Source organism: Rhododendron vialii, chromosome 12a (assembly GCF_030253575.1).
Source record: "Rhododendron vialii isolate Sample 1 chromosome 12a, ASM3025357v1".
Taxonomy (NCBI): domain Eukaryota; kingdom Viridiplantae; phylum Streptophyta; class Magnoliopsida; order Ericales; family Ericaceae; genus Rhododendron; species Rhododendron vialii.
The window spans coordinates 8827467-8841154 of record NC_080568.1 but is presented as its reverse complement, the minus strand read 5'-3'; the positions used below and the strand labels follow the sequence as shown (position 1 = coordinate 8841154).

The 13688-nt window shown below is 37.3% G+C and overlaps 1 protein-coding gene across 3 annotated transcripts; it reads left to right on the top strand.

The window, feature by feature from the left end:
• The first annotated feature begins 1798 nt into the window (after positions 1-1798).
• Positions 1799-12804, top strand: LOC131310486 (F-box/FBD/LRR-repeat protein At1g13570-like). Of its 3 annotated transcripts, none has more exons than XM_058337531.1 (4): positions 1799-2027; positions 4452-5355; positions 5447-5593; positions 5701-6258. In XM_058337531.1, exons 2-4 carry the CDS (start codon positions 4981-4983, stop codon positions 5986-5988), a joined length of 810 nt encoding a protein of 269 aa, XP_058193514.1. In that variant the 5' UTR covers positions 1799-2027; positions 4452-4980; the 3' UTR covers positions 5989-6258. The 3 variants fall into 3 exon arrangements, with proteins under 3 accessions (XP_058193514.1, XP_058193513.1, XP_058193515.1); XM_058337530.1 differs by lacking the exons at positions 5447-5593; positions 5701-6258 and adding exons at positions 12173-12331; positions 12446-12804 and having other exon boundaries at positions 1805-2027; XM_058337532.1 differs by lacking the exons at positions 4452-5355; positions 5447-5593; positions 5701-6258 and adding exons at positions 11182-12086; positions 12173-12294 and having other exon boundaries at positions 1862-2027.
• Positions 12805-13688: the final 884 nt, after the last annotated feature.

Here is a 13688-nt window from a genome sequence, read left to right as displayed (position 1 = left end):
ACCTTCTTTTGTAAGTGCTATTCCAGCTAGACCCTGTTTAAAGATGCTTTTACTAGTTTGCCCTTTTGAATAATTTTTATTTTGCCTTTTTACAGAATTCTTGGAGGTTTGAATTTTTTGAATGTGAATTCTTGATGTGAATTCTGGGTGAATTCTTAGCATGAATTTTGGGTGAAGCCTTGGTGTGAATTCTGGGTGAAGTCTTAGTGTGAATTCTTAGCATGAATTCTGGGTGAAGCCTTGGTGTGAATTCTTGAAGTGAATTTTGGGTAAAATCTTGGTGTGAACTCTGGGTGTGCATTCTTGGTCTGAATTCTGGGTGAATTCACCATCTTTGTGAGCCCCCAAGAATTCACACTCACAACAATTCACACCAACAAAATCAAAATCAAGTTACCTAATCTGCACTATTCACACCCGCAAGAATTCAAGAATTCACACACACAAAAATAATAATAATTCAAGAATTCACAAAAAAAAAAACCCGAGTGTGAATTCTTTTTGGCTTTCCGCCCAGCCTTCCAATGGACAAATTTGAATGCAAATCTATATAATATGGGAGGGTGGTATTCAAATCCCCTATATTTTCTCTTATATTTTGAACCCTAAGATCGATACACATTTTTTCTATAGCTGAGATTACATGATAGGAAACCGAGCGATAAATTGGGAAATACATGTTACTACTATAATGCAACATTTTCGGCTGAGATTGGTTCCCTGTAATTTCGGATAAATTGGGAAATAAAACTTACTACTATAAGCCTGTTACCACATTTACCATTTTGAATACCACATTGCTTCTTTTTTTTTTTAACAAAAGGTGAGAATAATTTTATTCATCTGATAGGCAGAGCCTAAACATCAGAGAGATGCAAATCCCATGGGATAAAATGGACATCCACAGACCAGACATGCCATTGGAAAAGGTTTTTTGAGCACAACAATGTGCAGCCTTGTTACAATCACGTTTAACAAAACCAAAATCACATGAATTGAATGAGTTCTTCAAGACTAAGCAATCTTGAATAACTACTGCAATGTCAAAGGGAGGGGCTTGATCATCATCGCATTTCCTCACAATTGCCTCCGCGTCCGATTCAATAAGCACCTTATGACATTTTAGAGCAATCCCCAAATTCAACCCATCCCAAATGGCCAAAGCCTCTGCAATTCTGGGCGAGTTGATCCCATCATGAAGAGCCAGAAAAATACCTATAACTCGACCATCATCCCTAGAATCTATGAATTAGGAGAACTGAGAGAGAGAAGGGGGAAGGAGAGGGTATTTTTGGAAATTCATGAATATTTGTTAGGTTGCATTTAGGAAATTGTTATAAGATTTATGGATTAGACTTAGAACATGTTACGTATAAAAAATTTGTGGTTGCAAATAGCTTGGTCCTTAAAAGATTTATGAATTTTTTTTAGATTTTTATGCGACTCGAAATGAGTCAAAATGATTTTTTTCCTATGTGATTTCCTGCAAATCTTTTTTGCAATTAGAATTTCCAGACAAATATTCGTCCAACAACGTACAAGAGTGTGAAATCCAATAGGGAGAAAAGGTGAAATCCAATAGGGAGAAAAGGGAAAAAAAAGATATTGAGGAATGAGAGAGGCTGTAGTGAACCTGCCGCCCGATCGTTCATCTCGGTGCGGACTGTTTGGATTTAATCCGAGTTTTTAAAAATTTTAGTTATTTATTGTTCGGATGAAAATCCGAACCGTCCATTGCCGAAATAGACGATCGGAGCTCCCAGGTCCAGATATTGACCGCTAGGGTTTTGTGAAGAGTGAGAGCGGGGGGGTGGGGGCGTTGGGGATGAAGACAGGTTTTGATGGGAGCCGATACATTCATTTATAGAGAGAGCCCTTTATTTACATATTGTTGGATTCGTCCAAACTCCAACACTAAAATACAGTAGTATCACTCGAGGGCTAAAATAGAGTTTGATTTCATACATTGGGATTTGGGTAATGGTCAAGAACGACTCTGCTTCGGCTGCAGCTCAACAACAGAACCGGTAAGATAAGAAATCCTCCTTCCCATTCCTCCAAACCCTATTTTCTTTTATCTTACGGAGTAGTATTTTGCAAGATTTGATTTTTTTACTGGGAAATAGAGAGGGCTGAAAGCCCTAAACATTCTCAAGGGCTAGGGAAGACCGCCAGAGGGGAAAATCATCCCTCCAGGGCCACAATACAGAAGCTGAATTTGGGTGCTTTCGGATTAGATGTTAGATTCTATATTCTGAAAGCTAATTTCAGTTTTTTTGCCGTAAATACTACCAGCTTTTACTGTAGTTTTATCATAATTTAGCAGTTGTAGTAAACAAGTTTTTTTTTCTGTGGTAATGGAAGAACAACCTAAAGCCAAGCCACTACCCGCCACCATGGTCCCCAACTTAAATCCTGAGTGGCTCCAAAAAAAAAAAATTATCAGCTTCTACAAGAATCTAGAACTTATAATCCAAAGCAAAATCTTTAGCGCTAACCTAGAATCTATTCTCACAGCTATCGCAAACACCCCCAAAGATTGACCAGTGTTGTAGTTCAAAAACCCAATTCTAAATTCCCCAAATATTGACTGGTGTTATAAGCCCCCTCCGGTGGATGCCTATTAACAGCTGAAGGGGACTTATTCCTCCAAGAGGAGATACAAACTTTAACACCCGCTCCAACCTTTCCCACGCCTCTAGCAGCATCCAAACCTTTCCTTTGAAAAATTCTACCATTCCTTTCCCTCCGCACAATATGCATTTTGAGAAGAGTGGCTCTAGCACATTTTACAGTGACCAATTGCCCAAGACATGATATTATTGAATTTTCGTAGGAACACTAGAGTACCTGGACTTAGCCACGACATACTTCCACACTAGAGTACCTGGACATCTTATCTTTGTATTCTTGGTTGGTTATAAAGTGAAGTTTACTGCACAGAAAGAGAAAATGTCTTTTCAACCACCATTCTCTTTTCCCATATATTTTCAGTCGCTGATTGCACGGTCATTCGAAGTTTTTGTATGAATGACTTACTGGGGGCTAATGGTAGATAATGGAGATTCGTTTACCCCGGGGTTGTTTAGGCTTCTTTCCTATGTGCCACGACATTAATTTCTTTTACCAAAGCACCGTTGAAACAGGGAGATGTTGGAAAACAAACGATGAAGAGTCTCCCTCGACTTGAGTAAAAAACGAGCAGTATGAGTTCGAGTGAAGGGGAGTAGAGATTTGAGAGGGGTCTTACTCAAGTGTGATTTTGCGAAAAAGTTTTGAGCAAGGGCTGGATGTGTTTTAATTATCATTCCACGTATTTGTAGCAAAACTCGTGAAATCTAGGATGTGTTTTTTTTTCTTGTTCTTGATTGTGGATACTTGATGAAGACGACTTGGTTTTTTATTGAGTCATGTGTTCATGAAACATGCAAATTTGAAGAAAAATTTGTTCTGTGAAACATAGATAGAAGGGGGGAAAAAAAAACTATCGAGATTGCTTTAGTTGTGGTCTTTGTGGAAATGTTTAAAATCGATAGCCAAGTGCATAAGAAAGGAATTAGTTAGTGTGAGAAATAGAGTGTACTGCGCACATGGTGTTTGCTACCCTCATAATTGGAGATTAGTACTCATAATTGGAGATTATACTAAAACCTTAAATTCTTTATGGTACATCTTTCTTGGCCCCTAAGAACTCCAACAAAAAATTCGGAACGGGTGGGTTGGAGTGTGGCCAGTAAGCTTATGCTTACAGGTCCAGTTACGAACTTAGGATTTTGAGAAAAATGTTTCCTGCTGAAGATGCTTTCTTTTAATTTGGCTTGTACTAGCTACTAAAAGTTCTTAATATTTGATAGCAGTAACTGGGCACTGATTATCATTCTCATTTTGTGTCAGGAAGTGTTGTGAATTATTGCAAGGGAGGCTTGCTCCCATGTTTTGATTCCGTTTGCCAATGCATTCTAAATAGTGATCATAAAAAATGAAGAGAATGTGTAGTTCAACCGTGGATCTTAATTTCAGATACTATACTCGAAAAAATCTTGGTACTTATGCCCATAAGAGATGCAGTGAGGACGAGTGTTTTGTCAAAGGAATGGAGGGATAACTGGAGAACAATTCCGGAACTTGTATTTGATGATAGGTCACTAGTGGATCCATCAATATTTAACTTCTAAATACTACACATTCAGAGTTGTTTTTTTTGGATTGGATTTTCACAACTGTTGCCTCACCATTAAATGCATGTCGGGCCAAGCCCATTCTATTCATTTCTTTCCTATGTATTTCTATTCTCCAATTTAAAGATGAATCTCAAATCCTAATTATAAACTAAAATTTAAACGTATTTTGAAGTAATTAAAATTCAATTAATTTTATTGCAATTAATTATGAAAATTGTTATTGATTCGTTTGAAACATACATGTTATTGTTGAATTTGTTTCTGTGCCAGGACATGTATGGAGGCAACGCTCCGGGGAGCTTAATTCTTTGATACGTTATCTTTTGCTGGTGCAGAGTAGTTCAAGGATTACCGGACAAAAATGAATACATGCGACTCAAATTCAGACATAATTAGTCATGTTCCAGTCGATATAATAGAAAATATCTTAATGTGTTTGCCTATACAAGATGCAGTGAAGACAAGTCTTTTGTCAAGGAAATGGAGATACGTGTGGTCAAAACTTCCTCAACTGGTAGTTGATCTTGATGAGATGTTCTACAAAGAAATGCACAGACCAACGCATGCCAAACTTTTGATGATTATTTATCAAGTTCTGTCACTTTATCGTGGACCAATAATCAAGTTCACTCTATCTTTATCTGAACTGGAAAGTTGTTCTGAGATTGACCAGTTGATACTTTTGGTTTCAAGCAATGATATCCAGGACTTCACCCTTGGCATGTGGCAGGGGGTATATAAGTTGCCATCATCCCTATAGTCATGTTTGCAACTGAGGCATTTGAGGCTCCATTCTTGTATGCTTAAACCTCCTCCTGGATTTGAAGGATTTCCCAGGCTCATTTCCCTCAATTTTGATGACGTTGTCATTGCTGATGACGTACTTTCAAATCTGATCTCCAATTGCCCACTACTTGAAAAGCTGTTTCTTTATAGCTCCACCAGTTCACATTCCCTCGAAGTTGTTGGTCCAAATCTTAAATGTGTGTGCTGTGACGGCCATTTCAGATCTATTTGTTTCACAAATACTTCTTGTCTTGCAAACGTCGGAATATATTTGGAAGCAGCGAGGAAGGAGTTATTCTGTAGCGAAGAAGAAATATCTAGCTCTGTCGTGCTTCTTGAGAGTGTACCTGTAATTGAGTCTCTGGGATTGGACTTTTGCTATGTTAAGGTAAGATTAGCTTAATTAGCAAGCCATACATGCTTATTTGTTTATTTATCAATGTTCTTTGATCTTTTTTGGTTTTTTTTTTTGCTTCTAGGGCATAGCTGCATCTGGTTTACCAACTATTTTGAACAACCTCAAAAAAATCTGGTTGTATGATATCTGTTTCGGGGAACAAGATGAGGTCTCCATTCTTATTTGCTTAATTCGAAGCTCCCCGAACTTGGAAGAAGTTAGTATTCGGGTAAGTAGTGAGAGTCTAGTGACAGATTTAATCTTTTCTATGTTTATTATGTAAATGCCAAATACGCGGACTAAGACAATTTATTATCCTTTTTTTCTGAATTTCAGGCATTTCCCGATGAGACTTATCCTATTCCTAAAGAGCTAGATTTGTCGGGAGTGCATGGCTTTTCGGATGTCTCTCCGAATCAACTTCGCAGAGTGGATATGAAACATATCTCTGGCACAGTGACCGAATTGGAGTTTATCAAGCTTTTGTTAGCCAAGTCACCGATGCTGGAGACAATGCTTATCGAGGTTGACTACTCACGTAGTCTTGTTTCTAGATTCCGGATTGTGCAAGAATTGACAAGACTTCGGCGTGCATCGCCTCGAGCAGAAATGAACGTATCATGAGATGGAGATTTGTTTGTTTAGTTGTGGTCCTTGTGGGAATGTTTAAAATAGATACCTAAGTGTATGAGAAAGGAATATACTCGAAAATATCTTGGTACTTGTGCCCACAAGAGATGCAGTGAGGACAAGTGTTTTGTCAAAGAAATGGAGGGATAACTGGAGAAATATTCCGGAACTTGTATTTGATGATGATTAGTCTTTTGGCACACTGTTTTTATCACCACGTTGTGGCAGATTTGGAAGGACAGAAACAAAAAAAAGTTTTGACAATATTGATATACCGCCTTCTGTTAGTGCCAAGTTAATTACAGTATTTCATATGCTTGCGAGATTGTGGAGGCTTTCAAATCTCCCCTTCTAGGTGATAGTTACATCTCTCGTATTAATGCATGGACCAAACCAATTGCAGGTATCACGAAACTCAATACGGATGGACGCTGGTATGAAGCCAATGAAAATGGTGGCTTTGGAGGCATATTCAAAGACAGCAACGGGGACTGGATTTTGGGGTTCTACGGTAAACTTACCTGTGACTCCACCTTGGAAAAAGTATGGAGCATTTACAAGGGTTTGGAGATAATCTTGGAGAAAAAGCAAGTCAGTGTGAGAATTGAATCCGACTCTCTTAATGCGGTGAATCTGATCAAGGAGGGCAACCCAGGGAATCACCCACTCAGTGTGGTCATCAATGAAACTCACTACCTCATGAACCACACCAACACTTCGATTGACCGTATCTACTGATCAGCAAACCAATGTGCAGACCACTTTGCTCAAATTGGGGCAGAACCAGATGAAGAGTTAGTAGTTGAAACCCAGATGCCTATCTCCCTGGGAGTATGTTATTAGAGATAGCCTTCAACTAAGGCAGATCCTACACTAGAGAGGCTTTCATGTTAAGTCTAGCCTTTGATTCCTTTTCGTCTGGCTTGTATGCTACTATGTATGACACTATGTGCTCTCGCATGATGCGGAACCTTTCTTCTTAGCGTTTTATGAATTTTTGTTTGACCAAGAAAAAAAAAAGTCACTAGTGGAATATCCTTATCTGATTCTCTTTTGCCAAAGTTTTCCACCTGACCAGCTAGCTCTCAACTAAAGCAGATTTTTGTTTCGCCAAAGTTTTCCACCTGACCAGCTAGCTTTCAACTAAAAGCAGATTTTTGACAAGCTTTTGTCGAACAAGCCGAAAACTCGTTTTGCTGGATGATCTTTTGTGTTTTCGTGTTTTTTCTTTGTGGGTTAGTTTTGTTTTGGTTTCTTTGTACATGGCTGGGTGTTTGGTTCCCTCTTGTTTTGGAAACTCTTGGGACCTTTTGAAACTATGGCTCTTGTGTAGACCATCCTATCTATTCAGTCTCCCTTGTTTTCCAAGGGGACCAATGAAACTATGACAGATATTCAAAATGGTTATGCTAACCATCACTCATTAGGCGTTGATTGTGTGACAAATAGTGTCGAAAGTTTCAAAAAGATTTACACATGCACTTTGGCTCCGTTTGCTTGGGCGTATGTTTGACTTGTTTTTCGGTATTTGGTTGTGTAAAAAATGAACGAAAACATTTTACATGTAAAATATTTTTCATTAGTCGGAGGAAAATGACTTACTCTCAAATCTTCTGTAAGTAATTTTCCGAAACAAACCCGCTACCTTGGATTCACTTTCACTAATATCAGCATAAATTTTTATGGACTTTTGGAATCTAAATCACTGTCAACTGTGTTGGGATTAGCATTTTCCTTTAAAGATCAGGTTGAAGATTAAATATAGGGAAATTTATGGAAATAGTCCTCCTAATTTTACCCGAGTTTTATTTTCGTCCTCCAAGTATCAATTACAATTCTTTTGACCATCAAGTCTGGTTTTCGTACCAAGTTGGTCAAATTGACAACGTCTGTCAGCCAAACTGGACGAAAAAATTCAGATTGAGGGCAGATATTATCAATTGGACCAATTTGGTACGAACTGCAACATCCAAATTGTCATCAATCTAATTTTTTCCGTCTAGTTTGGCTGACAAAAGTTATCAATTGGACCGATTTGGTACGAAAATCAAACTTAAAGGTCAAAAGAGTTGTACTCCCTCCGTCCCTTTTTAAATGTCCTACTTCGTAACTCCAACTTATTAAAAAAACATCATCATTATACCTTTCACATCAACTTTTTCCTCCACTTTCCCTACTTACCCATCATCATTACACTTTTTACTCACTAATTTTTCAAAATAGAATCTACTTTTAGGGACAAAATAGACAATATATCAACTTTTACCCACTAACTTTACCAAATGGACACTTATTAAGGGACAGCCCAAAATGGAATACTGGACTATAATAAGGGGACGGAGGGAGTAATTGATACTTGGAGGACAAAAATGAGACTTGGATGAAACTAGGAGGATCATTTCTATAAATTTCCCTAAAATATACTGAACTGAAGTGTGTGTTTTGTGTCATTTTAGTTCTTCGAGTTTTAATTAATTTTTTTCAGTTCCATCCATTTTAAAAAGTTTTACTCCAGTGTAACTTGCCAATAAGTAGAGTTAATTAATTGTGGCAAGGGGTAATGTTTTTTATTAGGCAAGGGGTAATGTTTGAAGCTAGTAACAATTGTGAAAAAATCTCAACCACCAACTAAATTGACAGAAGCCAATGATCGATAAGTTGAAAGTCGCATATATACTAATTTCTTCCTTTATTATGCATGTTTCCTAGTTCGTTTAGGTTTCTTATTCATCAAGTCCTAGCATATATATATATATAAAAAGACATGTTAGGCTTATGTTTTATACGTATCAATGAAAGCTAAGTTATTGATAGTAATTCACTTTTCTTACTATCTCAAATTGGAATTATTTTGTTGAAAAATAGAACCCTAGCGGCAAGAGGGAATTCTCTCTTGTACTGAAGAGTCTTCAATTTCATCTCTCTGGTTTCCAGTACTACTTCCCACAACCAGGTAATTAACCATTAATCCCTTTAGTTTTCCAGATTCAATCGATGGTAGAATAGATGCGTCATGCATGTGTTTCTGTGTTCCGCTTTTTCCCCTTAAAAAATAAGTAAATGTTTATTTGTAATTTTCAAGCTTAAAAATAATAGGCTTAATAAAAAAAAAATTGCAATATGAATATTGTTTGATAGATTTTGATGAGATCTATCCAACCTTGAAAAAAAATTTAAAAGCTATTTTCGTAAGTCTATTATTTTAAGTTTGAAAATAGGTCCTTATTTATTAAGTACTTATTTGAGAATCTGGAACGGGCCTATTCTTCTTGCTACTCTTCTTGTTTATGAGTATTACCTTAAGAATCATAATCAGTCATTCGTGTCAGAAACACTTGTGTGGATTGTGGGATTGGTCCTCAAAATTAATTGAGTTGCGCTAAGTTGGTTCGGACACCTCATTTATTAAAAGGTATAAACTTTATTTGCCATCTCGTATTCGTGTCAGAATTCTCTCAACCCTAATCCAAACTATTTAGCTTTTCGTACTATTGTGTCGTGTCATATTCGTGTTTTGTATCAAATATAGTTGACCCTAACACGCTAACTTCATGTCGAGTCAGTACTCCAAATGACAAGCTCGAACTTTTACCTTCCACAAGGGGAAGACTAGAAGATGCCAACTGGGTTAAAGCCCATTGGCAAACAAAAGATGTGCTTTCTTTGGACTTGGTGTTTTTATAGCGAAAAGTTTGTCCACATTGACTTTTTTTTTTTTGTTTAGATCGCAATGTGGGGCCCACTACGGGTTTCATAAAGCATTCCGAGTTGTTTATTAATTTTTTTTCCCCTGAGTGCCTTTGCAAAAAATCAGCTGAAGTCAATAACTATAAGTGTTCCTTTCAAAAAGTTTGAAGATTGGATCGAGTTATCGAATTGAGCTAATTTTTTTCAAAGGTACTGAAAAAAATATATCAAATTTAATGAACAACTCAGATTTTTAATTTTTTTGAGACCCGTAGTAGGTCCCACATTGCGATCTATGCACGATCTGTGCAATAAAAGTCTGTGTCGATAGCACGGCTCTTTTTATAGTTACTGGGTGGATGGGTGGACGGAGTGGATCCACTAAGACAGTCGTGATTTTTTGGACACTTTTTTTTTTCCCAATCGATATATGGCTAACCTACTTTTAAAGGGATGGAAAAGAAGTACCGCTAAACGGCATACGGGTGGAGCAAGCTTTAAGGATATCAACAACTACACTAAGCACTCACACTCCTAGTGAGACTCGAAGCCTCATCTTCCACGTGAAAGTACAATTCGGTTAAAATCCAGTTGGCTTGGGCACGTCTTTAGATAACTGTTAAGAGTTGTGTCAATGAAAGAAATTTATACGAGGATATTGTGTCAGCAATAGTGGAGGTAATACACTTAATAATGTTAGAGACACATCAATTTGTTAAACCTCAACCACACATCAATTTGTGTGGGAATCCCATAATAAATGTGCGGACCTCACATGTATGTGAGAGGGGCTGGGGGCCATTACCCCACTAGAATTTCATTTGTTTTTGTCGTGTTTTTAGTTTGATTAATAAGTAAATTTTGAATCCTAATATAAACGAAAATTTATAACATGTTGGATTTGTTTCTTCGAAATTACTTGATACGTGATAAAAGTATAACTAAAACATAGTTGTAGATCGGACTAGGTTGATCCGGTTAGGTCCTCATCTAAACTATTGATTATGTATCGTCCCGCAAATTCCTTTTATGAAATGAACACATGTAGGAAAATACTTTTCTTTTTCCTTTCAAGAACAATTTTCCTGCTCCAATTTCTTGACAAGTAAACGGAGCTTTAGAGATTATGGTCTTTCTTATTTCCATAGCCTCTTATTCTTCACCCTTTTTTTCCTCAGACTGAGACAATCCTCCCGGAATAGTCACTAGAATTTCCTTACGATTTTGCCTCGACTCTTCCCCTGTGAACCACAAGCTTCTAGTTGATTACTGTCTAAGGTTTACATGTGCTTGTGTTGCGTATGTAATATGTCGTGACGCCAAAGTACAAGGACAGCTATTTGAACTGAAATTTCTGCTAGGATATTGATCAGAATGTTATGTAAGGGGTTTATTAGGGTTATTGAAATAGTTTCTTTTGATGTTTTCTGTTAGTTCTTTCTGCTGCAAAAGGATGTTACAGCTGGAGACGTGAATCGTTGTTCTTTTATTCTGTGCCAGGACATGTTAGGAGGCAACGCTCCGGGTAGCTTAAATCTTTGATACGTTTACTTTTGCTGGTGCGGAGTACTAGTTCAAGTATTACCAGGACAAAAATGAATATATGCGACTCAAATTCAGACATAATTAGTCATGTTCCCGGCAATATACTAGAAAATATCTTAATGTGTTTGCCTCTACAAGATGCAGCGAGGACAAGTCTTTTGTCAAGGAAATGGAGATATGTGTGGTCAAAACTTCCTCAACTGGTATTTGATGACAAGTTCTACAGACATGTGTACGGAACAAAGCATGCTAAACTTTTGATGATTATTTATCAAGTTCTGTTATTTCACCGTGGACCAATAATCAAGTTCACTCTTACCTTATCTGGACTGGAAAATTGTTCTGAGATCGACCAGTTAATACGTTTTGTTTCAAGCAATGATATCCAGGACTTCGCCCTTCACATTTGGCAGAGGGAACTTTATAAGTTGCCATCATCGCTATATTCATGTTTGCAACTTAGGCATTTGAATCTCAGTTCTTGTATGATTAAACCTCCTCCTGGATTTGAAGGATTTACCAGGCTCATTTCCCTTGATCTTTGTGACGTTGTCATTGCTGATGACGTACTTTCAAGTTTGATCTCCAATTGCCCACTACTTGAAGACCTGACACTGCATAGCTCCACCGGTTCACATTCCCTCGAAGTTGTTGGTCCAAATCTTATATTTGTGCGCTGTGATGGCCATTTCAGATCTATTTGTTTCACAAATACTTCTCGGCTTGAAGACGTCTGTATATACTTGATAGGAGAGAGAGCGGAGCTACGCTGTAGCGAAGAAGATATATCTATCTCTGTCATGCTTCTTGATAGTGTACCTGTAATTGAGTCTCTGGGATTGGACTTTTGCTAGGTTAAGGTAAGAATATCAGCTTAATTAGCAAGCCATGCTTCATTATTTATCAATATTCTTTGATTTTTTTTGGTTTTTTCTTTTGCTTCTAGGGCTTAGCTGCATCTGGTTTACCAACAAGGCTTCCAACAACTTTGAACAACCTTAAAGATATCACGTTGTATGATATTTGTTTTGGGAAACGAGATGAGGTCTCCATTCTTATGTGCTTAATCAGAAGCTCTCCGAACTTGGAAGAAATTACTGTTGAAGTAAGTGGTAACAGATTTAATTCTTTTCTGTGTTCATTATGTAAATGCCGAATACGCAGGCTAAGACAGTTTGTTATTCTTTTCTTCTTCTTTTTTTCCTTTTTCTGAATTCAGGCATTTCCCAGTGGGACTTCTGATATTCCTATTGATCTAGATTTTATGGAAGTGCATGGCTGTTTGGATGTCTCTTTGAATAAACTTCGCGAAGTGGATATGAAAAATGTCTCTGGCACAAAGGCTGAATTGGAATTTATCAAGCTTCTGCTAGCCAAGTCACCGATACTAGAGACGATGCTTATAGAGCTGAACTCATCACTTAGTCTTGTTGCTAAATTGCGGATTGTGAAAGTATTGACAAGACTTCGACGTGCATCACCCCAAGCAGAAATGAACTTGGTATCAAGAGATGAAGATTGAAGTCTAGTAGATGCATTATGTCCTTTTTGACGAGGAATGGTTCCTTAGTATCTTTATGATGTTTTTTTTTTTTTTTTTGTTGTTGCTGTTTTTCATTCTGCTTGGTCCAAAATTGTGAGAAGGAAACAAATGTGTGAATATTTTTTAACTAACGCCTTGTGAGGAATCACAAGGGAACAGGGACATTTTTTGAGGCGCAACATGCTGGGTTTGTTTTCGTTTCTCAAGTGAGAATTTTGGTGCCGCCTCATCTCCCACGTTCATAAAAAAGATATCTGCGGCGCTCATGCCTTGGTGTGTTTCGCTACGGAAGCTATATAGATCAGACTGAAGTCCATGCCCCTTGAGCTTGCATCGCGGAGTTTTTGGTTTCTTTTTGTTTTTTGTTTTTTTTTAATTTGGTTTGTGGATTCTCGTTTTTAGTATGTTTGGTTCTTCCTTTGTTTTTTAGAACTCTGAAAATCTAGATGCTTATGGAACTATATTTCTCATGTAAATATATATTTCACGTTTCTTTTTCAATGAATCTCTCTTTCCTCTACCTAAATTTTAAGCGAAAGGAAATTTAGTCCCTTGTTTAACTTCGGATATTTAGTTTGTAATTATGTGAATGTAACAACTCAAAACTACACACCGAGTTTGAACCGGTGGGTAATAAAATGTAGATGAGGAACGCATTGCTAGTAAGTAACTTTAACTTTTTGGGTGATTTAGGGTAGTTATGTATAGCTTCTGATACCTTCTATATGGACTAACATACTTACTCATTTGATTTATAGTACAATATTAAAAAAAAAAAATTACCTTCAACTTTCTGGGTGATTAAAAAAAAAAGGAACTTTTGAGTGACTGGGTGAGTCATCATCAGAAATAGCGATTGAGCAAGTGGCCGACTAAAAAAATTAGTGGTGCATTTATTAAACACGATTTCAAGAAAAAA

Bases quoted from the DNA above. Each gene is read 5' to 3' on its own strand.
- LOC131310486 (XM_058337530.1), top strand. From the start codon at position 4,981: ATGCTTAAACCTCCTCCTGGATTTGAAGGATTTCCCAGGCTCATTTCC. The intron at 5,356-12,172 runs GTAAGATTAGCT...TTTTGCTTCTAG, and splicing joins TGGACTTTTGCTATGTTAAG to GGCTTAGCTGCATCTGGTTT. The intron at 12,332-12,445 runs GTAAGTGGTAAC...TTCTGAATTCAG, and splicing joins TGGAAGAAATTACTGTTGAA to GCATTTCCCAGTGGGACTTC.